The 22,291-nt window shown below is 48.2% G+C and overlaps 1 protein-coding gene across 1 annotated transcript; it reads right to left on the reverse strand.

The window, feature by feature from the left end:
- Nucleotides 1-875: 875 nt before the first annotated feature.
- LOC122376074 (arrestin homolog) lies at nt 876-21,963 on the reverse strand. The gene is made up of 6 exons (XM_043355750.1): nt 21,916-21,963; nt 12,078-12,264; nt 8,066-8,170; nt 4,412-4,565; nt 3,625-3,869; nt 876-2,599 (listed from the first exon to the last, which is right to left on the reverse strand). The coding sequence occupies exons 1-6, from the start codon at nt 21,927-21,929 to the stop codon at nt 2,024-2,026; spliced, it is 1,281 nt and encodes a 426-aa protein (XP_043211685.1). The 5' UTR covers nt 21,930-21,963; the 3' UTR covers nt 876-2,023.
- Between the last annotated feature and the right edge of the window lie 328 nt (nt 21,964-22,291).

A 22,291-nucleotide genomic window follows, 5' to 3' on the forward strand; every position in this document is an offset into this window, starting at 1 on the left:
AATACTAAATATTGGGTGAGCTCACAGCTGCGTGGAGATTAAAATGAATTTAGGAATGAAAATTAAACTGCTTCGGTGACATCTCTCCCAAGATTGGATTTAAAGCTGAGCTGCTACAGTCCCACTTCATTTCAGGAGCTAACTAAGGAAAATAATGCATTGTGTCCCCCGGCATTTGCAATAGGTTCGTGTGCTTTCTATATATTCAAAAGAAATGTTTATTTTGTGCCGTCTTTCATACAATTATGACTCTACAACGATTTTGATCTAAGGGAAATTCGGTCACGGGTCAGGATATTTGATAACAGAGAAGTTAATCATCTGTCGCTTGATTTAGACATGAAAGAGAAGTTTACATAGCATGATAATTTCACCTAAAGCTTTGAATTTCATTAACAGAAAAGTAGCGGCTCTCCCAGCAACACTAAAGCTCAGATTGCTCCTTAATCCCACCACTAGTCTGTTCGATTGTATGTGCTTTCCATTTGATATTACGAGGGACGAAAGTCACCCGCGCCTCACGCCATCCGCTGCTCTACCAATGCGACACCGGCTCCGGTCACGTGGTCACGTTGTCTGAATATCGCCTCGGGCCTCGGGGAAGGTGGTCGCGAGCCGTCCTGATGAAAACGCCGCGGGGCTGCATGGCTGGGCGCCCGGTCTGGGTGGTAGCTCGAACAAAATGAGAAAATAATAGACAAGGGAACGAGTATTATAAGATCATGCAAAACGTTACACAAATTTAGCGATTGTCTATGGTATGTCTACTGCGTCTACTGTAATCTCCAGGTGCCGCATGAAAACGAGTTCAAAGTGGAAACAGAGCGATTTTCTTTTTTAATCCAGGAAGGTTTTACTGGCCCCCGAATGGAATATTTCTCAGCGGTAGTGCAAAAATGTATTAATATTGCAGACATCAAACATTCACTGAATGGTGCCGAATGATATGGCGACATGGGTGTGCTTCTGGACAGCTCATACAGACGCTCCAGACGCGGGAATCGCGCGCCGATCGCACTCACACACGAACGTTTTTTTTTCGGAATAGTGAACAACAGCCCGGTCAGTCCTGCTAGTAATCTGACCAGAGTGAGAGGCGGAACACACATACATTCATGAGTACATACCTACCCTAGTCTCTGCAAGTATAAAAATAGTTTCTGGTGCGCGCAGTCAAAACAAAGAATGTTTAGCGAAACGGAGACACGTAAACAGAAGGAAGGTGGTCAGCACATTTCATATTGTCAGTAGCGTAGCCCAGCCTTAATTCGCGTCATATAAGCATGTATAATTATTATTTGATCAATGGTTTGGTAAGAAGTGTTACAAATAGCAAAACAACATGAAGTTAACGGTTAAATGGGTGATGATACGTAACTTAAAAACCTCTGGCACCCCAGGCCACGGTCCCTAATTCGAGATCCAAGACGGTGCCAAATTCGACTTCGCGGAAAGAAACTATTGTAGGAACCTACGCATAGATAATTAAACCTGTACTTTACGCTTAGTGTGCAATGCGGTGGAAAGTAAGCGCATTTCAGGAAGATGAATTCTCACGCAACACAACTATCAAGTTTCAACAACTTATGCACGCCTTCACAACCTGACGGTGACCATCCACTGTCCGGCAGATCGGATGACCTCGCATTGTTTACACTAATTGCTTTTCATCCCTGGGCCTAGTCCTTTGAGCTGTTCTGCGTTCCCGTATAGGTACACTCATTCCCTGCGACCAGAGACGGCCCGCCCGAGACGGTCAGGCGGACAGCATTTAGGCGGAGGCGGTCGGGCGAGGGAGATCGACAGCTTGTCACGTCCAACAGACGTGGCAGACAACGACTACTGTCACTCGGTAAGCACGTGAAATACGTGGACGCACTCAAATGCACGCAAACGCACGTGGGCGCACACGAATCGTGGTTACGTCCACAGCACTCCTTCGCGTCCAACCGCGAGCACTGTCCAGCGTCCCCAGCGTCCTCGCCGCCGCGCGGTATGTCATCTCCCTCGCATCTCCCCCTCACTACACGTCACTGCTCCGCGCACAGCTCTCCTGCCGCACAAACACCTTTCCGTTCTCGTCCAACTGCACGTTATTGTTCTGCGCCGGCTCGTGCCCTGCGTCCGCAGCATCCTCCGCCTTCGTCGCGTGCACGTCTGCGGCCACAATCTCCTGGGTGTCGCCGTTTGAGTCGGCGGCCGGCGGCGGCGCCTTGTCGGGCGCCTTCTCGGCCGCCTCCGTCTCCGGCTCGGCAGCCGTCTCCCGGACGCTGATGAAGGGCACGCGCACGCTGACGCCGCCTCCGACGCCCGACAGCAGCAGCTTCACCTTGACGTAGTAGGAGACGTGCACGGCGAAGTTACTCCAGTCGACGGCGCTCTCAACCACCGAGGGCGATAGGCGGCCGCCGCGCTCCGGGCTGTCCTCCAGCGCGATCCAGTTCTTGAAGGAGCCGACGCGCGGCTCCAGCTCGAAGTCGCGCACCAGGGTGGCGTCGGTGACCACCGGACAGCCCTCAGTAGTCTCCACGGAGGCCACCACCGACTTGAACTTGCCGGACTTGAACATGGCGACGTCCACTGCCTGAACGACCTCCGCCTGAAGCACAGAAAAATAAACGTCAGAAAGAAGTAATTCCTATCGCAATGATGTGTCTTTTAGCGCGGAAGACGTGAAATAATATCACGGAAAAAGCGGAAAACAAGATGTCACCGACATCCGAAATCAAATCTAGATCGAAACGGGTATTGGAGTTCCTAAGGGCCACATGTTGCATGATCTATGAAATTGACCAGACGGAAAAAGACCGGCTCGGATGCCCGCGTCGATAGATTGACGTCCGGCGGCCGCTCCTGCCCCGTCCCGGGTGGTGTCGTGAAGCCGTCGGTGGCGCGGTTCACGGGGAATAACGAGTGCCGATACGGCTGCCGGTGACGGCTGCCTCTGAGCTATGGGAAGACACCAGATTCCAAGGGGAGCGTTGTTCTCCACGCTGTCAGCAGCAACGGGCGATAAGTTAACCGATTAGAAGTCGTTATCGTTTCGCGCTTACCGGCCCAAGTTGCCTAATATTTGATGGTGTTCTATGCCGGCGGGACAGTGAGCCGCTAACTTTGTGCTCTGGACGCCGCGGCGACTGTCAAAACTGACAAACCTGTCACGATTCCGCCCCGAGGGAGAGCCACTCCAGGCAGCAGTCCAAACAGCCCGCATAAAGGATCGGCGATGTTTAGAGCGGACCCTGACGGCAGCCTTTGAGGTACTGGGAACGACGAAACAATGCCGGCTGATTTGTTTTGGTTTCTGCCGTTTTAACTGAGGCCCGGACTGAGCGCTTTTTCAATTTGGCATTCCATTGTATGGTTTGAGTGTCTGGGACTGTATAACAGAAAATAGCCTTGTATCTTTGCTTCTGATAATTGTCAGCAAAATAGAGCACTACAGAGATTGTCAACATCAGAGAAAGTAGCATATGACTTATATTTAGTCCCGCAACGTCGTTTGTACGTAAGAGAGCATAGTCCGTAATTTTCATAAAGTCTCACGTTTACCATCTACATAGCACCAGCGAACTGAAGTCAGCCGTAAGACGGCTCACCGTCCCCTCTGGCCGGGCGGCTCACCTTGATTTTCCGGACGGTCCTCTTGCAGCCGTTGTTGACGAACACTCGGAAGGCGATGCTCTGCTCCTGCACGAACACTTCCTTCTGGAGGGAGACCTCGAGGTGGACGCGGCCGCCGCTCAGCAGGAACTGCTTCAGCACGGCGTTGCGCGGCGCCGGGCCGCAGGAGGGCGGCGGCAGCTGGCACAGCCGCACCGTCATGCGCACGGAGGCGCGCCGCAGCGGCTTCTCCGACTGCGCCTTGCCTGCGGGTAGCAGGTGGGTGTCAGCAGGCGGCGCACCGCCTGCCTCTACCCACCGGCGGGGCGCCGGGCGTGGTCAGAGCGGGGTATACCGGGGGACACAGAGTGCCCGAGCGAGCGGTCTGGCAGTGGAGTGAGAGAGAAATGAAATGAGTGACAGAATGTGCTGCCTCGAAGGTAGTTTAGAGACAGATAAGAAGAAAATATGCTTTTCAAGAAGAAATATGTTGTTTGCCAGTGACCGTTCTGTGCAGACTGTCATGCACCCAGCGCTGACAAAAACAGTGCACGTGCAAGTGCAACTATATTAATAACGTGCTATATATTTTCAATGCAATAAAGCGTCCCCCTGTAGGCATATCAAAAGTTCATAACGTGTTCGCTTCGCAACGATTGTGAAAAAATGTTTGCAGCATTCCAAAACAAATCCAATTAAAATCATTCAAAAATAATCCGACACAAAATATAACTGAATAACATTAACAAGATGCATCGTTAGAATCAAAATCCGTTAGGAGCCACACCGAACGGCTCCGCTAGCTCACCTGCGAAGAAGTGCACCTCGTAGGATGTTCCGAGCGGCGCGCCGGTGTACGATTTGGCCGGGTACAGCGAGACTGAGGGCGGCGCGCACGAGGAGACCTGGAACTGGAACGCGTGCGCTACGCCGCAGGCAGACAGATGACGCTCGATCGTCTTCTGCGGGCGCACGGGGAGGAGCGGGGTCACACGCGGCGAGTGATGGGGTGAGGCTGATATAATGCAGGGGAGATGATTGAATAATTTGATGTGTGTTTCAGACGTAACGGAGATATTGAAGTTCTGTAGGTGGGGTAGCTTTAGTTGAACGTCAGTATATACCACTTTCATGCGCTCGTCACAAATAATGTTTTTTATTTACGTTCTATCTGTTTGTTTCGACTTCACTTGTGCATTTACCGTCAGCCGCATTGTTTGATGTATGGATAGTAAAAAGGTCTATATTTCATTCATTTGTACGCACGCACTAGACGGAATATAAATAAATCGTGAATGTATAAGAATACACAAACAACAGGCACATATAAACTATGCAGGGTTATAAAGTCTTAAAGGCTGAGCAAAAATAAATCGATGATACAACAAAGGCAGAGTTTGACATTCGAATAAATAATGCACGAGTCTCTCCGCTGTGTGATCGCTGCGTGGGGTGCTCAGACGAAACGATCAAACGTGATCTTTTGCGTCAGCCAGCACACCTAAGCAGGCTCTACGCCCACGCCGCCTCGTCCTGACAGCCCGCGGGTGGTAATCCTCCGACTGGGCCGAGCGGCAGCGTCAGTGCGTGCGACAGAGGAAAGCAAACAGCCACGGTGGCCAGGCGTCCGGCGGCGGCGACTGACAGCCCACGGCCAGAGTCGTCCGAGAAACAACACAAGAGGATTGGCAAACGTGGGGATAAACACGGCCTCTCGGACGGAGGGCTGGCACACAGTCGGCCTACGTCCGACACTGTCACAGCGCCGGCTGAGCAGCTCTGTTCGGACCCTGCCGCCGCTGCTAACGCTGACGAAAAATAATGAAATGCTTCTTGTTATCTGCAGAGTAATTTGCTATCTCTGATAAATAGATGTGTAATTCCCATTTCAGGCGTTCTTTTATCTGTATTCTCTGCGCAGGATTACGTAGGCAAAAGCATGAGAATGGATGTCTGGCAAAAGAACTGTGGAAAATGTGTTTATCGATGCCAGCGCCGGAGATTTTTGAATAAATGTTAGCTTTCAGCTTTCCGCGCGCGATCATAAATAGCTCATGGTTATCGGTTATCTTTGTTAGCGGTGTCATGTGTGCATTAGCTGGCGGTGTATCAGCGTTATGGGACAAAAACAGACTGATACAAAGGTCGCAGAGAAAGAACAATAGCCTGCAGGCTAATGTAGCGCTCATCCATTTCAGTTACAGAGTGCGACGATCCGTACGCCCGGCGATTGATGCTGATGTGTAGCCCGCCTATGACAGCACTATGTGTGTAGGCAGCTATATCGCCGGCAGAGTGGAGCGCGGCGGTCCGTCAATCTGCGGAGACTGAACTGTAACTGCGATTACAATGTATTGTATATGTAGAATATCTAAGACAGTTAGGATAAATGATAACACTAACCGTGTTTACATAGGGTTCCCTTAATCTTCCCCTATTTGTCTCTTAAATGTCCCTTATAAAGGAATCCTCTGTCTCCTTTACCTCGCTTCACTACAAATATGGCGCAATTAAGTCATTCTAGAAGCAGTTTGCAATTTTTACTTACCTTTAGGGCTCTCCCAAATAGCTTCCAGACTAGACACTGAGGTAAAAGTGATAGCACATGAAAGCTCAAAGCAAGAAAAACCAGAAAACTATCTGGCATTTAACATACTTTAAACGGCTGAGCTATTATTCAAGTAGGTGTAATCACATCCATGGCAATATCAGAACACCGCACCCATGTCGAATTTCTGCCTTGACTTTCTGCCGTTTATGCCAGTTTATGCGTTAATGCCACTTAAAAATCCTCAGTCGGCGCACGTGCGCTTGTCGAGTCGGGGACCACCAGTCGGACGATTCGGAACTGCCGACCAATCAGCACGCCGCTTTTGTGATTTGGTAGTTTGAGAACCACTGGATATGGTAGCGTAGCAGCTTTTGGAAAGGCGCTACGCTACCAAATCCTCCCCTATTTGTCGCTTAAAGAGGGAATTGAAGGGCAGGATAAAAATACTCCAAAATATGAATTGTTGAATTTCGAGTATTAAATAAGCCCAATTTATGTTGTTTACAGCATAAACGATGCTTTGTATGCTTCTAACAACAATAGCGCCCATAGCAACGTTACACGCGATCGCTATGATGCCTAAAATTCGATCTGAAAATAGGGGAGAAATAGGGGAAGATTAAGGGAACCCTATGTAAACACGGCTAATAACACGTCAAATGTATATTTAAACACACAAAGCTTTCGGTATGAAAATACCTTGATCACTGTGTTAACAGAAATGAGGACAGAAATTGTCACCGGCAGCTTGTACAAAAATATAAAATAGCACTCGAAAAATAGATCACAATCACGAGATTATCTATCGAAGTCCTGCCACTAAGCTTACAGCGCATGTTGCTAAAGTTATAAATCCAGTCCTAGTATTGATGGTATCGCGTGCTGATATGTGAGCCGCTTCTAAGATTTTTCGTGTCGTTTTTCGTGCGCCCTTCTCTAATAATCGAGTTGCTCCCCAGTTCGGTAAATGATGAGACTGTTCGGCATGTACGACGATTGCGTTCGATGTCGCAATCGAACATCGAACATCGAACGCAATCGTCGTACATGCCGAACAGTCTCATCATTTACCGAACTGGGGAGCAACTCGATTATTAGAGAAGGGCGCACGAAAAACGACACGAAAAATCTTAGAAGCGGCTCACATATCAGCACGCGATACCATCAATACTAGGACTGGATTTATAACTTTAGCAACATGCGCTGTAAGCTTAGTGGCAGGACTTCGATAGATAATCTCGTGATTGTGATCTATTTTTCGAGTGCTATTTTATATTTTTGTACAAGCTGCCGGTGACAATTTCTGTCCTCATTTCTGTTAACACAGTGATCAAGGTATTTTCATACCGAAAGCTTTGTGTGTTTAAATATACATTTGACGTGTTATTGTTATCATTTATCCTAAATGTATTGTATGTATAGTCGACTACAGAATGATGTTCCACTTTTCACAGGCAATTAGCTGCCTAGAGTGGTAGGCTGTGCCACATCACACGGGCTGAGTTCACAAATTATAGCTTTGTCCCAATGCTCACAATCGACACGCTTAATTGCGTGATAAACGGCACAACTTAGCGCTCCGGTCAACTAATAGCTTCTGAGGAGTGGAACATCATTCTGTAGACGACTAAGGTCTCGCGGGTTTAAGCGGTAGGTTTTGCACCTAAAAAACTTAGTGTACCTATACTTCAGGCTATATCTTCGTCGTCTTCAGCTTTTTAAGTGTTGAAGATGCGATCGACTTGTTGGGTAACAAGCCGGCCATGATCGTGTAAAATGGCTTCATCGTATAGATCGATTAGTTTCTGAGATATAACCGGAAATGTAAAAGTGCAAAAGCTACCGCTTAATCTCGCGAGACCTGTACCTATTGCTCTGTATTCTATGTATTGTAGGTATGTGTGTCATTACCTGCAGTGTGGATCGCGGCGGCCCGTCCGTCTGAGGGGACTCCTTCATCGGGTGCAGCTGCTGCGTCTGCAGGATGATGATGTTGGAGAACGTCAGCCCCATCACCTGCCGGGTTGACGGACGGCGTCAGACGGACGTGCTGGCGGCAGTCGACACTGTCCTCAAATCACACCTCAGTCGGTGGCCAGCGATAGACAGCTAACGTCAAACCGCGGCACGGGTGGACCACAAGTCACGTGATGATCCTACATTTACCCGTTTCCATGACACTTCTTAATCCGGATTTGCTCCGAATCCGGATTCAAGCGACCATGGAAACGGCACATTTCGCGGCACATAGTCGTGAAAGTCGTTAAGCAGGATGCTGCACGTGACCGGCCGGTCACGTGATATGCCAGCGTCGGCTTCTCCCGTTAGCACCGTCCAGTATATGTACATTAATATCCGGTCGGTATGGGGTTGGTGAGCCGTGGCCACGCCCCTCCCTGTTCCTCTACTCGGAGAGCGACTCACAGATAAATGTCAACGCCCGAGCGACCTTCAGGCGTCCTCAGCCATTCATGACTTACGGCTGCTCTTTGCACCGGCATTGGCGGATTCAGACTCGTTGATATATTCATTGGGCATTGTACTTTGACATATACCTTCCTATCAGTTGTGGTTTCCATTCAGCATTGGCAAAAATACCTATTGGAATTAAAACTACTCACGATCTTTGGAGCATGACATTCAAAGAAGACCACGTCCGCGACAATGACATTCATTTGTCCAAGGATAACTGTTTTAGAATAGGCACATTGGAAAGCTCCATAAATGATGATAGGGAAGCAGCTGTACCATGTATGTACGTACTTTTAGTTAACTCAAGCCAACCAACCCTTTCACCACTCCTCCTTTTTAGGCTGTCACTCTTTTTAACATTTCGCTACCGTTCAGCGGGAGCACCTCAGTGCTGTCCCCGCAGACGTGTCCGCGGTCCGCGGCCGGTCGGACCGATACGGATCTCACCCCGCCATCGGCTCCATTCAGAGGCGGCTCGGCGGCCGTGCCTTTGATCCGGCTCGGCCCGAGTGGCCCGCCGTGCTCCATTACCCCAATGGAGCACAGTCTGCCGGCCACTGTGGCCACCCGGTCGGACATAATGTGAACCGGCCTTCAGCGGTACGGTCAGGTTACCGGACTGCTGCCACCGGGCGGGTATGTCAAAGGCGCATAAAATATAATGAACTCATAATTGTTTACATATAAACAGATTCAGATGTGTTGTCCTTAACCGGTGTACGACATGGGCTACTTGGTGACTGTAGTCCAGTTCATTTACCAAGCTAGTGAATCAATTGTTAACAAGCCCCGTTCACACAAACTTTATGACCAGTATAACACCTTTTGGGGCGACTAACGGAGCGAGCGAGGGGGTGAGACTTGCACGTGCGAAATTTCGAGGGGGTACCTCCAACTGACTTGTGCACGGCACCCTACTGACCGGTTTCTAGCGATGTGCCAAATTTGAGCACAATCGGCCCAGCCGTTCTCGAGATCTGGAAGCGGCACCCTGCACGTGCGCACGTGCAAAATGGGTCCCAACTGACTTGTGCACGGCACCCTACTAACTGGTCCCTAACCGTGTACCAAATTTGAGCGCAATCGGTCCAGCCGTTCTCGAGATCTGGAAACGACCCCTGCACGTGCGCACGTGCAGCAGCACCCCAACTCTGGCACATGGATATGCGGTGTCTAGTGGGTGCCTACCTACATGCCAACTTTCAGCGCAATCGGCCAAGTAGTTACCGAGATATTGCAACAATTACAAAAGTGACACCTCTTCGTTTTGCACGTGGCACGTGCATAAGGGGTCACCCACATGCATCGGGAATAGTCCAATACTTGGTAGAAGGGATGAAGCTACCCTACAAAAATTACCGCGTGTAAATCGGTCAAGTGGTTGCTGAGATATAAGCCTCGCAAAAGCGTCCGCACGGCCGGCCGGCCGGCCGGCCGGCCGCTCATACTCAGAAATTTCCGTTAATCTAAGGAAAGACTACGCTCGCTTCGCTCGCTCCATAACCACGCCCTCCTATTGCATGCACCCTCGATCAACCAAAACAGCCCAACTTAACCAGTATAGCGCCTTTTGGGGCGACTAACGGAGCGAGCGAGAGGGTGAGCCTTGCACGTGCGAAATTTCGAGGGGGTACCTCCAGCTGACTTGTGCACGGCACCCTACTAACCGGTCTCTAGCGATGTGCCAAATTTGAGCACAATCGGCCCAGCCGTTCTCGAGATCTGGAAGCGGCACCCTGCACGTGCGCACGTGCAAAATGGGTCCCAACTGACTTTTGCACGGCAGCCTACTAACCGGTCCCTAACCATGTACCAAATTTGAGCGCCATCGGTCCAGCCGTTCTCGAGATCTGGAAACGACCCCTGCACGTGCGCACGTGCAGCAGCACCCCAACTCTGGCACATGGATATGCAGTGCCTAGTGGGTGCCTACCTACATGCCAACTTTCAGCGCAATCGGCCAAGTAGTTACCGAGATATTGCAACAATTACAAAAGTGACACCTCTTCGTTTTGCACGTGGCACGTGCATAAGGGGTCACCCACATGCATCGGGAATAGTCCAATACTTGGTAGAAGGAATGAAGCTACCCCACAAAAATTACCGCATGTAAATCGGTCAAGTGGTTGCTGAGATATAAGCCTCGCAAAAGCGTGACCACGGCCGGCCGGCCGGCCGGCCGGCCGCTCATACTCAGAAATTTCCGTTATTCTACGTAAGACTCCGCTCGCTTCGCTCGCTCCGTAACCAATTTCTCCCGAACCCCAGCCTAACTCGAATCCCGAACAGTTACCGAGAGCCGCACTCAACGTCTCCTCTGCCGTTTCCGGCCGTCCAGGCAAGCCAATATCGAAAGGATAAGAGGCAAGCTGACGCCTACATACGCATTACGCTACGATCTCGCGGAACAAGGTCCGGTCGATCGCCTTTCTGTCTCGGTACGGTAATTACCCGCTCTGAGTCACCTGCACGCAGACCGGGGTCACGTGGTGGCTGCCCCTCCCTCCACCTTACAGGACGAACTGCTGTTGCCACTGGCAGTACCTACCCGGATCATGTGACCGGCGTATATACGGACCAGAGTGATCCAGCTATTCGAGACGTGAGGTCACGGTGGCTCCGTAATTGTAGCCGACATAGAGCAGTGTGTGATATTGATCTTGTCATTGTGGAGCACTGCCCGTACTCGAGGTGGTTATTCCCTGAACAGACAGGTGTGCCAGCTGGATGGTCTTTTCTGGATCAACCGTAAAACGTAGAGCTCACTGAACTTGGAGCCCTAAAGCTTCTGAGAGCGGTGAGTGAAAAAAGCGACTGCTCTGCTTCTGTTGATTCTTTGGGCCACGTTCACTTCTCTTGCTTTTCGGAGCATCGTCTGTATCTATCAAACAAATAAGGATCACTCATTGTCTTATACTACCCTCTATTTTATGTGAGCTCTAATAGTTCCCTCATCATCCTCACAAAATCTAACCCCTTTTCTCCCAGCCCCTTTTCGTCTTTCCATAGCCTCGTCTTTTACCTACCTTCTTCGTTCTTGCTTTCGCCTTTCTCGATCCAAGATCTCGTATCTGTCTTCATCATCCTTTGCGTCTTTTTCCGCTCACCATTCCTCAATCTGTCGGTCTTTTGTAACCATCTTTCCACACTTCATGCCTTTCTGCTCTCCTTTTCAGTCACTCCTATCCGCCCATTCTCATCCCCCTCCCCCAGTCCTCTCTCTCTCCTCTCTCTCCCCCTCTCCCTCTCCCTCTCTGCCTCTCCCTCTCTCACTCCCTCTCCCTCTCCCTCTCCCTCTCCCTCTCCCTCTCCCTCTCCCTCTCCCTCTCTCTCTCCCTCTCCCTCTCCCTCCCCCTCCCTCTCTCTCCCTCTCCCTCTCCCTCTCCCTCTCCCTCTCCCTCTCCCTCTCCCTCTCCCTCTCCCTCTCCATCTCCCTCTCCCTCTCCCTCACCTCCTCGTCCTCACGTCCGTAGCGGAACACCAGCACCAGCTGTCCGTACAGGCTGTGACTCTGCAGGTACTCGGAGTCGGCTATCACCACCCCGCGGATCACCGGCGGGCTACTCCCGTTGATGACCACCTCACGGTTCTCCACGTACAGCACGATCTTGTTGTTCGGGGCCACCTTCTTGTAGACCCTGTCGGAGACGGGGTGGTAAAGTCAGATGGGGTAGGGAGGGGTAGAATTCGGGGCCGGGTAGAGCTGGGTCGGAGACGGGAGAAGATGAGGGTGGTCACATGGAGGGTCTGCTGCGTCCAAGTATAGGCAGTCCAAGTGGTGCTGGCTGGTTCTGAAGGGTGTTGTGTCGGGGGCGGAGCGGGTCTCTGATCTGGCGGGTGGAATTTATGGACAGTATCACTTAGAAAATGGACTGAGATGGAAACATAAGTTTTGGTCATGGCCACACTGACTCAGTTAGTGTTCTGCCAGCGGCCATTACTTTCGATTTAACTCCACGTGGTATTGTAGAAATGGGGACTCGATCACTATTAAAGAGACGAAGTTGAGGTCGGCTATGAGCATAACACATTCGTATACTGACATACCATTGGAATTTAAATGGGAGCCGTTAATTTTTTTTACAGCAATGGAAACAACAACAAAAATGAGAGAGAGAGAGAGAGAGAGAGAGAGAGAGAGAGAGAGAGAGAGAGAGAGAGAGAGAGAGAGAGAGAGAGAGAGAGAGAGAGAGAGAGAGAGAGAGAGCGAGAGCGAGAGAGAGAGAGAGAGAGAGAGAGAGAGAGAGAGAGAGAGAGAGAGAGAGAGAGAGGAAGAGAGAGAGAGAGAGGGAGAGAGAGAGAGAGAGAGATGAATTTCCTGATACAGTCTGGTTCTAAAAATGAATAATTAGTGTTACGTGTTTTCGGCACTTGATTTCAAGCAACTCATCCCCATCCAGCAATAGTAAGTACATGTTTTAGCTACTTACATATAGTGAAAATGGAAGTTTTTGTGTTCTCACTTTTTCTAATGATAACCACTGTCACATTACCAGAGGTGCCTGTTTTACATGTACAGTTTTACATGTGCCTGTTTGACATGTCACTATACCTACAGGCTACAGCAAATGTTCTGATGGAGTTCCGCACACAGTTGTGCTGAAATGCGCAGTCAGAACTCAGAAGTGTCTAGCTCAGTGATTTTTTTTCAGACAGTATGCGTATACAACCGCGTGTACAGTAGGTCTATTAAAAAAGTCCCCAGCACCAGTGGGCGCTGCCTTCGCTGAGCCGAACCCCCGTCTGCCTGTCCCATATCGCGCCGGGCTCAGGTCAGGTAGGGTCAGCGGGACCGCTCGGTCCGGCCCGCGGGCGGTGGACGGGCGGCCGGTAACGTTTTCCGCCAGCCAGCTGTAGAATCCAACAAACGGGACGGCCACCGCTCAGCGCAGCGAAACCGGTGTTAAGAATGGCAGTAGATGTTCATGGCCACAATGATTATAGAGATATTAGCCCGTGCCCCACAGGAATGCCTAGACTCTAACGCCCTGTTGGAGGGGAAATGGGAATTGAGCATCATTCTTATAACTCAGCTTTGGGCATTTAAGTGGCATTCGAAGTAGCGTCAAAAGTAGCAAAAAGAAAAAGAAAAATACTTCAGCCAATTTAAGATCGGGTCAGAACCAGAGGTCATGTCACCAGAGGTCATCGGTGGTAAAATTTTGCTTGGACAGGGTGCGTTGCGCGCACCGGTGCATTGGGTTTCCAATTTCCATGGAAACATCAACAGACTCGGAAGCTCGCAACAAGATACCTATAAGAAACAGGTAGGTCCGATGTTTTGAGTAAAGCCCACGTAAAGCCCTGGTGACGTCACTGACATTTCTTATATGGAGAATTTCGCCCATAAGAAAAATATTTTACATACGAAAATTTGTATTTCATTCGGAAAAAATACATTCTATCAATTTCATCATGAAACTTATATAATTTAATTATAAAACTTGAAATCCTTTGAGTGCTTGTCCCAACCCCTGCTATACCTTTGGTCACGTGACTTCCATGATAAACTTTGCGTTTTACAATGTTATGACTTAAACAGAAGCAATAAATGTTACAAGCGTATTATTTATGATGTTTTAAGCAGCAATCGTGTAATAACATCCTTGAATTATATACATTTTGCTTAAAAGAGGTCACGTGATGTTACCAGATTGTGCTCGGACAGCATCTTCTTGAACTTCGATTTTGAGTACTTTTTACCTTCATTGAGTCCTAATAACGGACGTTTTTAGTTATAAAATGAAGCAATGAATCTATTGAGGGCAAAATTTAATCATTTTTGCACTTTCAAGCCGGGCTATCCTGGCATGAACTTCGGCCGGTTTGTGTGTGAAGCCTATGGTGAAGGGAAAACTTCACGCCCGGCTGACGTCACAGACCTCGGCTACCAAATCGTGTCCGGTGGGGGTCGGCTCGCAACGCTAGCGTGGAGCCGAATTCATATCAACCGCCGCAACAATGCAGCAGCGCAGCGCAGCGTGCTGCAGCGTGGGGCCGTGAAACACCGCCCAGGCCCCCTGTCTCCCCCTAATTCCTGTCATCCTTCCCACTCTGAAATCGACCGAGCCTAACCTAACACAACAATCAGCTCGTTTACCGCTATGTCTAAATAATATTGTCGCTTCGCCTAGTCTTCATGCTTCCCTCTCTGGACTGGAGGTCACCCCACCAGCCAACCTGTAGTTGATGTCGGATCAATTCCAGGCAGAAATGTGCATGGATCCGAGTGATGGATCAATGATCTCAGTGGATCTCGAGGCAAATTGCAGGTTCGGATCTATGATCCCACAGAATCCGGCGTGAAAAAAGTATCCTGGATCTATGATCTCCCAGGATCTGAGGATAAACCAAGAACATGGATCTTTGATCTGAGTGGATCCCACCATGCATAACATTTGGAACCAGGTTTCCAAGTGTTTCTATGTCAATAAGTGCCATACAACTATGGATTATGACGTGTTATCACATTAAATCACTAAATAAGAACGTTGTGAGTTGCAACGAGTGATCTTTGGGAGTTCTGTGTTGACCAAAAATAAATGAGGCTCTGTGATCCCACTGGATCTCAAGCAACAATACTAGACTCGGATCTATGATCCCTACGGATCTCTCGATAAATTAAAGAGCTGGATCTATGATCCCCACGGATCCGAGATCAGGATCCGTGGGATCAGATCCCAGATCCATTTTCTCGGATCCATGCACATGTCTGATTCCAGGACAAATAACCCTCTTCGTGATGACGGTTTGGGAGACGGCTGGACCGTCCCGACAGGGCAATCGTCCCACGGGAACAGTCTCGCTTCCGCAGATCACTGTCGCTGGCTCGCACAACCTAATTACTACACCCAGGCGCGGATACAAGGGGGGGGGCCATGGGGGCCATGGCCCCCCCCCTTGGCCGATTTTTTTCAAAAATAAAATAAAAAGTTAAAAAGTTAAAAAGCTGAAAAGGGGGCCTCCTGAAAATAAAGTGGCCGAAATCCGATGAGTTTTTTTTTTAACCTACCCACTTAGTTATTTCTTAGAAGACTAGCTGAGAAGACTTCTTTGTTAGAAGATTGGTAAAGCTTTTCATAACTTGGAGGTCTCTTATACTCACAGAGATGACCACTTTTACAGGGCCTCCTAACCTGCACAGAGGGCCTCCAAGCCTGCACAGATGTTGAGATGTTGCCTGAACAGCTAGATAAGCTCAATAGACGCAGTTTTTTTGGGGGGGGCCCAACAAGTGGGAAGATGGGGCCTCCAACAGGTGGGATTATGGGGGGGGGGGCCTCCTGGTTTCTAATGGCCCCTCCCTTGGAGATTTTCTGGATCCGCCCCTGACTACACCAGAGCATAGTTATGTCATAGCTCTGCAATGGCCTTTTCAGACCGAAAAAGATGGCTCCCAACAAAACAAACAATTTTCTCATTTACAGTAGTAAATGAGAAAATGTAGTATTGTATCTCATCAAACACCACATGTTTTCAGAGTGTTTTTTATGCGTTCCGTCCAAAAAGCGCAGTTCAATTTTCTCCCATTGCCTTGAACGATCTCCAAATTGACCCGGCCTTTCTGTCAACAATGTCAAACTTGCAAAGTAAACGTTTCAAATACATAGGTATAGTGTTGCCCATTGAAATCGCTGAAAGTTCTAAAGCGATCGTTTAGTCGGTGTATTTAGATTGATGAGCACAGGAACTTTCCTTGAGGTAAGGTCACTTGACGTGACCTGGTGTTATGCCCTTGAATTGAAAGACTTGGGCGGGAAAAATGGGTCATTTGAAATCTTAAAATGCTAGATTTTAACAATAATTGCAAACACTATCCCGGCCAAATAGTGAGTGAGAAGGGAGCGATCCCCCAACCCCATGTTTAGCTCCTATAATTGAGCTAGCTGCTAGAGCCTCGCGGAAAAAACGAGCGTTTGCTTCGTTACGTGACGCAGCGACTGGTACCCATTTTAAAATATCAGTGACCTCTTAGGGCAGGTCAAGGGCCCCAAGGCATGCGATTGGTTTTTGGTAAATAACCACAAAAATTGTCGCATTATCGTCCTTTCGATACAATCGTGTTTTCTGTTTTCAGACGCGTCGATTTACATGCTTTTTTGTTTAGGTGAAGCAATTTAGGATGTTTACCTGAGGTCAATGTCATGTTAGGGCAACACAGGTCACGAAGCTGTTGAAAGGAGGACATGTTGCAAACATTTGATTCGGCAAGTCTTGCAAAGTCCATTGATGGCTGTCCCGACTGGCTAGCTCATTTTGATCGGGAGTCATTGACGAAGCACTCCTATCACCCTAGTGACGTCATAAATGACGTCACGCAAGGTGAACAATGCAAAAGTGAAGCATTAGACCTTGCCAAGAATGTATTAAGTCACGATTTGAAGTGCTTGAGAGTTGAGGTATAATTTTAGATCATTTCCGACGCCAAGATTAAGTGACCTGACCTGAAAACGTGGTTGATGTCAAATGATCCGGCTTGAATCAAATGCATGGCATATGAAATGTCAGCCTTCTATCATCAGTGTGCTTTGAGCTACCGCAAAAAAAAAATACATGGTGGCGGCATTCACCCCTTCTTCTCGGCCGGCGAGGGTTAAACCTCGCTTCGAATTATTGCAGATAATGATGCGACCGAAAACAAAGCATTTATCTGTGTCTAGAACGGCCGCTGACTTGTTGGACAAGATCCCCAGTCTTCATTTGCTAGATGGGAATAAAATACTCGGTATGTGATACATATATAGTATATACCCCTCGATTTGCCCTCGCGCTAAGTCTATTTTAAACATCACTGTCGCTTTTTTTATCCGATATGATGTCGCCATTAAACGGGTTGTTTTGTGTGCTTGTTTGCGTTGAATGGTCATTACGAAGGATTATTGAAGGATCGTGATAAAATAGGAATGGGGCGAGGGAGGATATGCACTGTGTCTGCAGGTGTTTAATTTAGATCACAAAGGCATCATTTCCGGCATAGTGCAGAGTCACTATCTTCCCCCTCCTCTGCACTGCGGCATCTCTGCGCCCCACACACGGCGTCCTCACTCCACGGCCGGCCGCCGCCAACTGACCCACTCGCCGGGCGCCGCGACCTGACCCGTGTCGCTGCCGCGGCCTGCGCAATAGAGTCGGGGCTGGCATCCGGGGGTTCGGCCGGCCGGCCGCCTCTGGAGCGGGGGACTTTTTTAGTAGACCTACTGTACACATATACGCTGCTATATGCTTCGCCCAATTCTGGGGCGATGGGAGGGCGAGCGCAGGTGTTCACTTGGAACCAGCTGCGCGGAAAAGAAAGTAATGAAACTTTGTGCCTGATAATGAGTGGGATTCATATAATGTACTTACTTACATATATCTATTCAAGCAGTTGAAACGTACCGACACTAATGAAAAAAGAGTGAAGTGTAGGAGAGGTAAGTAAATAATGTAAGATACAGTGTGTATGCAGTATGCACATAGTGTATGCCTATTGCCTAGCCATGTTGCTAGTTCGTGATTAGTTTACTACTCAAGGAGTTACATAACATCACTATTTTCAGCACGGCTTGGTGCTCATTTTCAGCGCTCCGAATAATTGCTAACCGTAATAAGGTAAGCCTAGCCTAATTTGTAAACTATATTACACACAGATATAAAGGTCACGTATATTGTATATGACCGGTCTATTGCCTTAGAAATTGCATTGCAGGCAGCTCAATGCTGTTATTCCAAGCTCAGGAATGAGTAACATTTACTACACACATCACATGTGTCGTTTATGTTCCGTGCGTAAAGACATGACTGCAGCAAGCATGGATCGATTTCCGTCAGGCACTAGCGACATTTGCTGAATGCTGCTCGACGGTGAACGAAGATGTAAGTGAACGGTGTACGAATATCCAATGGGTGCCATTTGTCGTGGTTTGCACCATTAGCTGTGACAGGTTTAGACAGTGCTAGGTGTCGCGTGTGACGTTACGCTGTACGGGCTCTGTGACGCTCGCGTGTGACGAACGATCCGTGACGGGTGTGTCTGGTCTCGGTCTGTCGTTGTGCGCGACACAGCCGCCTTTATACGACTGTGTTGTGTTGGGGAGGACTAGCCAAACGGTGGTGGTGGGGGGATAGGGATGAACCAAGTCAAACCGAGGTGTTTTGGGACAGGGGACCTCACAGGTGACGGTGGGCGGTGAGCAATCATGGAACGGTGTCGCCGTCGGTCTCAAGGGATGTGTCGTGATGGTGAGGAGACACGGGGACAGGCCGTGGTTGGTTTCACGGGGACGGTGTCGTGGTCAGTGTCACGGTGACCGGACGGTGTCGGCCTACCCGAACTGACACGCCGACTCGATGAAATCGTCACTGACGGTGGAGAGCTCGGTGTCACACTCCTCGGAGACCTCCCACTCACCGAGACTGCTCTCACTGAAACGCCCAGGGCACCGCCGCGCGGCCCACACGTCAACACGACACGGGGGTCCGGGGTCGTCTGATAAATGGTCGGGAATGGGATGTTGCCGGACATAAGACAGCAGCTCAGGGCTGCCATGAGTGACATGGGACCAGATGTGCCTTTTGGATAGTGAATGATGAATAGCAGAGCTGTGAGACTATGGTATTACTTTAAACAAGTGTGCAGCATGTCACTGACCAAGGTTCCATGTTTTGAACGACTGCATCGTGATTTTTTTGTTAAACAGCTTCAGTCTTACCGCTTAGCGAGTCAGACAACGTTCCATGATATTTAGGAAATCGTCAACTCGTTGGGTGCTGGTTCGATGAAAATGGCAATGTATTGGCACTGCAATCTAAATAAAATATCACAAGCTCCTCTTTATTATTAAATCAAATGAGTGCGTTGAAGAAGTTGATTGAGTAAGATGGGATAAGACAAGCATTATCATGCAGTAAAGGAGCGAAATAAATTCGTTTTTACAGAACAACACTTTCACACTAATTGTGATGCTTGCAATGTTCCCTTCCTTTCCGCAGTACACAGCAATACTGTCTTAATGTCACCTTAGTTGAACAGTTGCTCGCACACAAAGAATGGCAATTAACCCGCGCCCCACTGGGGGGGGGGGGCTATTTATAGCCCCCCCCTCCCGTTTTTCTGCAATAACTTCCAAACCGCTTGACGAATCGACGCCAAACTTTCAGTACCTTCGGCTGTATCAATTTGACACCTTGTGTCAAAATTTGAACTTCGTAGCTACCATAGGTCGGCCGGAAATGACGTCAGAGTGACGTCATGTTCGTCCGATTTCGACGCAAAACATTGAACCACGGCAATCGCTCCCAAGAGCTCACTTTTTAAGCTAGATCCAATTTCTTTGCATGAAAGGACTCAGAATTGACCGCGCTATCAAACTGCTATCTCGGATTTTCAAAATTTTGAAAATTTTGAAAATTTTATATAATAATATTCAAAATTTATATTTTTATATTTTTTTCAAAAAGTTTTTGATTTTTCGAAAAAAACCGGAATATATGTGACAGAACGCATGATTATGACTAACTCTAGCAAGTTTTAGCTGAATATCTTCAAAAATGGCCAAGTTATACGCATTATTGCAAAAAAATTCACAATTATTAATTTTTCAAATCAATTTTTCAGTACGTATTTGGCATCGGACACCAATATAAATGGCACCATCGTGTTCCTGAGCTCAAACTGCATCCAATAGACACCTTTTTTGTTGAAAAATTTCAACTTCAAAATTTGACCTTTTTTGACCTGAAAGTGACCTGACCTAAGCTAATTTCGACTCAAAATGACCTTGAATGGCACAGACGACATCAAATTCGAAATCTATGGCCTAAATGGACCATAAAACATGTGTCACGTGACCGACGCATGATATAATATTTTCGTGACCTGTGATGACCTGACCCTGACCTGAAAATCAAAGTACAAGTTTGGTACCCTCAAGGTATCTAGAGCATCTGTTCACGAGTGTGGAAACAAAAAATGAGCCTGATCTGACTTGTAAGACGGCGGCCAGAGCCCAAAATGTGAACAAGCCAAAGTGCTAATAATTTTTACTTTGACCTGACCTGTGACGTCATCGGTGACCTCGAGGTCAATGAAATTAGGTTTCGCTCGACAGTTTTTCCGGGGCTATCAGACGCCGTTTGAATTTTGACGATCGGCCCAGTAGTTTCGGAGTTAGGAGGGGGGGCTATGAATAGCCCCCCCCCCCCCCAGTAGGGCGTGTTATACACAGACCCCAGTGGGGCGCGGGTTAATCACAAGAGATGACATAAATCGACATGAATGATGAAATATGCGTAGTGCGTATGTTGCCGCAGATGAATTTATTGGTAGTGCGAACACCTCCTCGAACGTGACAACAGTGACAATGACGCAGCCTCTTGGTGACCAGCCCGGCTGAGTTTATTTCGGGAAAATATAGTCCGTATTACTAAGCCCCCAGCTTTTCTATGACGCTCGGCACGTGCTATACTTCAGGCCACTTTATGCGGGGTCACGAGTGCCCTGCATGAGACCGGGCTAGTGTAGATATTGGATGCAGAGGATGTTTCGATTACAAACTTTGACCTATAGTTGATTATAAAGTTGGTCGCCTTTAATACCATTTCATGGAGAATGTCCCCATGATCTGGAACTGTGCTATGCACCATAATACAGTATTATCGCCATCGTCATGACATTTCAACCAACAACCACCACCAGGGGTCATAGAATGAATCTGAAATTTAAAATTGATCTGAGATCTGTCTTAAATTTACCAGCGCCGTTCGTCTTATACATGCACTCATGCATTGCACACATCACCTCAATGACAGTTTTTTCCCTAACATATGGAACAAGTAAACAAGTGGAACACAGTAGCGTTTTAATCACAAAACAGCTTATTGTTGGTGTTCTGTCTAATATAAAACCGGAAGTGTCAGGGTCGGATCCGATGCATCTGGCCTGTAGCGTCTTTATCTCATCCTTGTGCTGTGCCAAGGGACATACATTTTCTCCACTGGGAACACATAGGTGCACCCAATATGCACAAGTTCATGTATAACAAGGGCGGACCTGTACCAGCATGACACGAAAGGATACAGCTGATATGTACGCTTGTAGTGTTGGCAAGGATTATATCCCGGGGCGTTGTGCGCTCCGACAGAGCTGTGACATGAATGCATACTTAAGACAAAATAGCATGCAATGCAGTAACAGTCTGAGGCGTTCTTGAGTATCGTGTGCAGAATGTTGCAAAGAATGATCCACGCAATAAAATAGCACGTTGAAATGCAGCTGTTGCACCCTAAAAAATGGAAACAATGGTACTTACTTTGTTCTTTGCATTATGGCATGTTTTCGCCTTACAGCGTCCTTATCTGGAAATAAAGGACATGTATGTCAACCTTCTTTGCTTTGATGTATAAAAGTACATTATCAAGGTCAGCGTCCATGTAGCTTGCATAGAAATACAGAATTCAGAGTTCAGAGTAAAACGACAAAATTGAAATGTTAATAAGACATTGAAGCGTTTCATCATGTGCACGTTAATAGCATCTCAGGCAGCTTATCACGTATCACAAAGACGGAAGGAGAGAGATTACTGGATTAGAGGGGAGGGAAAGGTAGAGGGAGGGAGAGTGAGCTGAAACTACAGAGTGACATATCGGTGAGTGCAGACAGGGTGGGCAGATGTTGACGGGGTAGAG

Source organism: Amphibalanus amphitrite, unplaced genomic scaffold, assembly GCF_019059575.1.
Source record: "Amphibalanus amphitrite isolate SeventyFive unplaced genomic scaffold, NRLGWU_Aamphi_draft 002007F_arrow, whole genome shotgun sequence".
Classification (NCBI taxonomy): domain Eukaryota; kingdom Metazoa; phylum Arthropoda; class Thecostraca; order Balanomorpha; family Balanidae; genus Amphibalanus; species Amphibalanus amphitrite.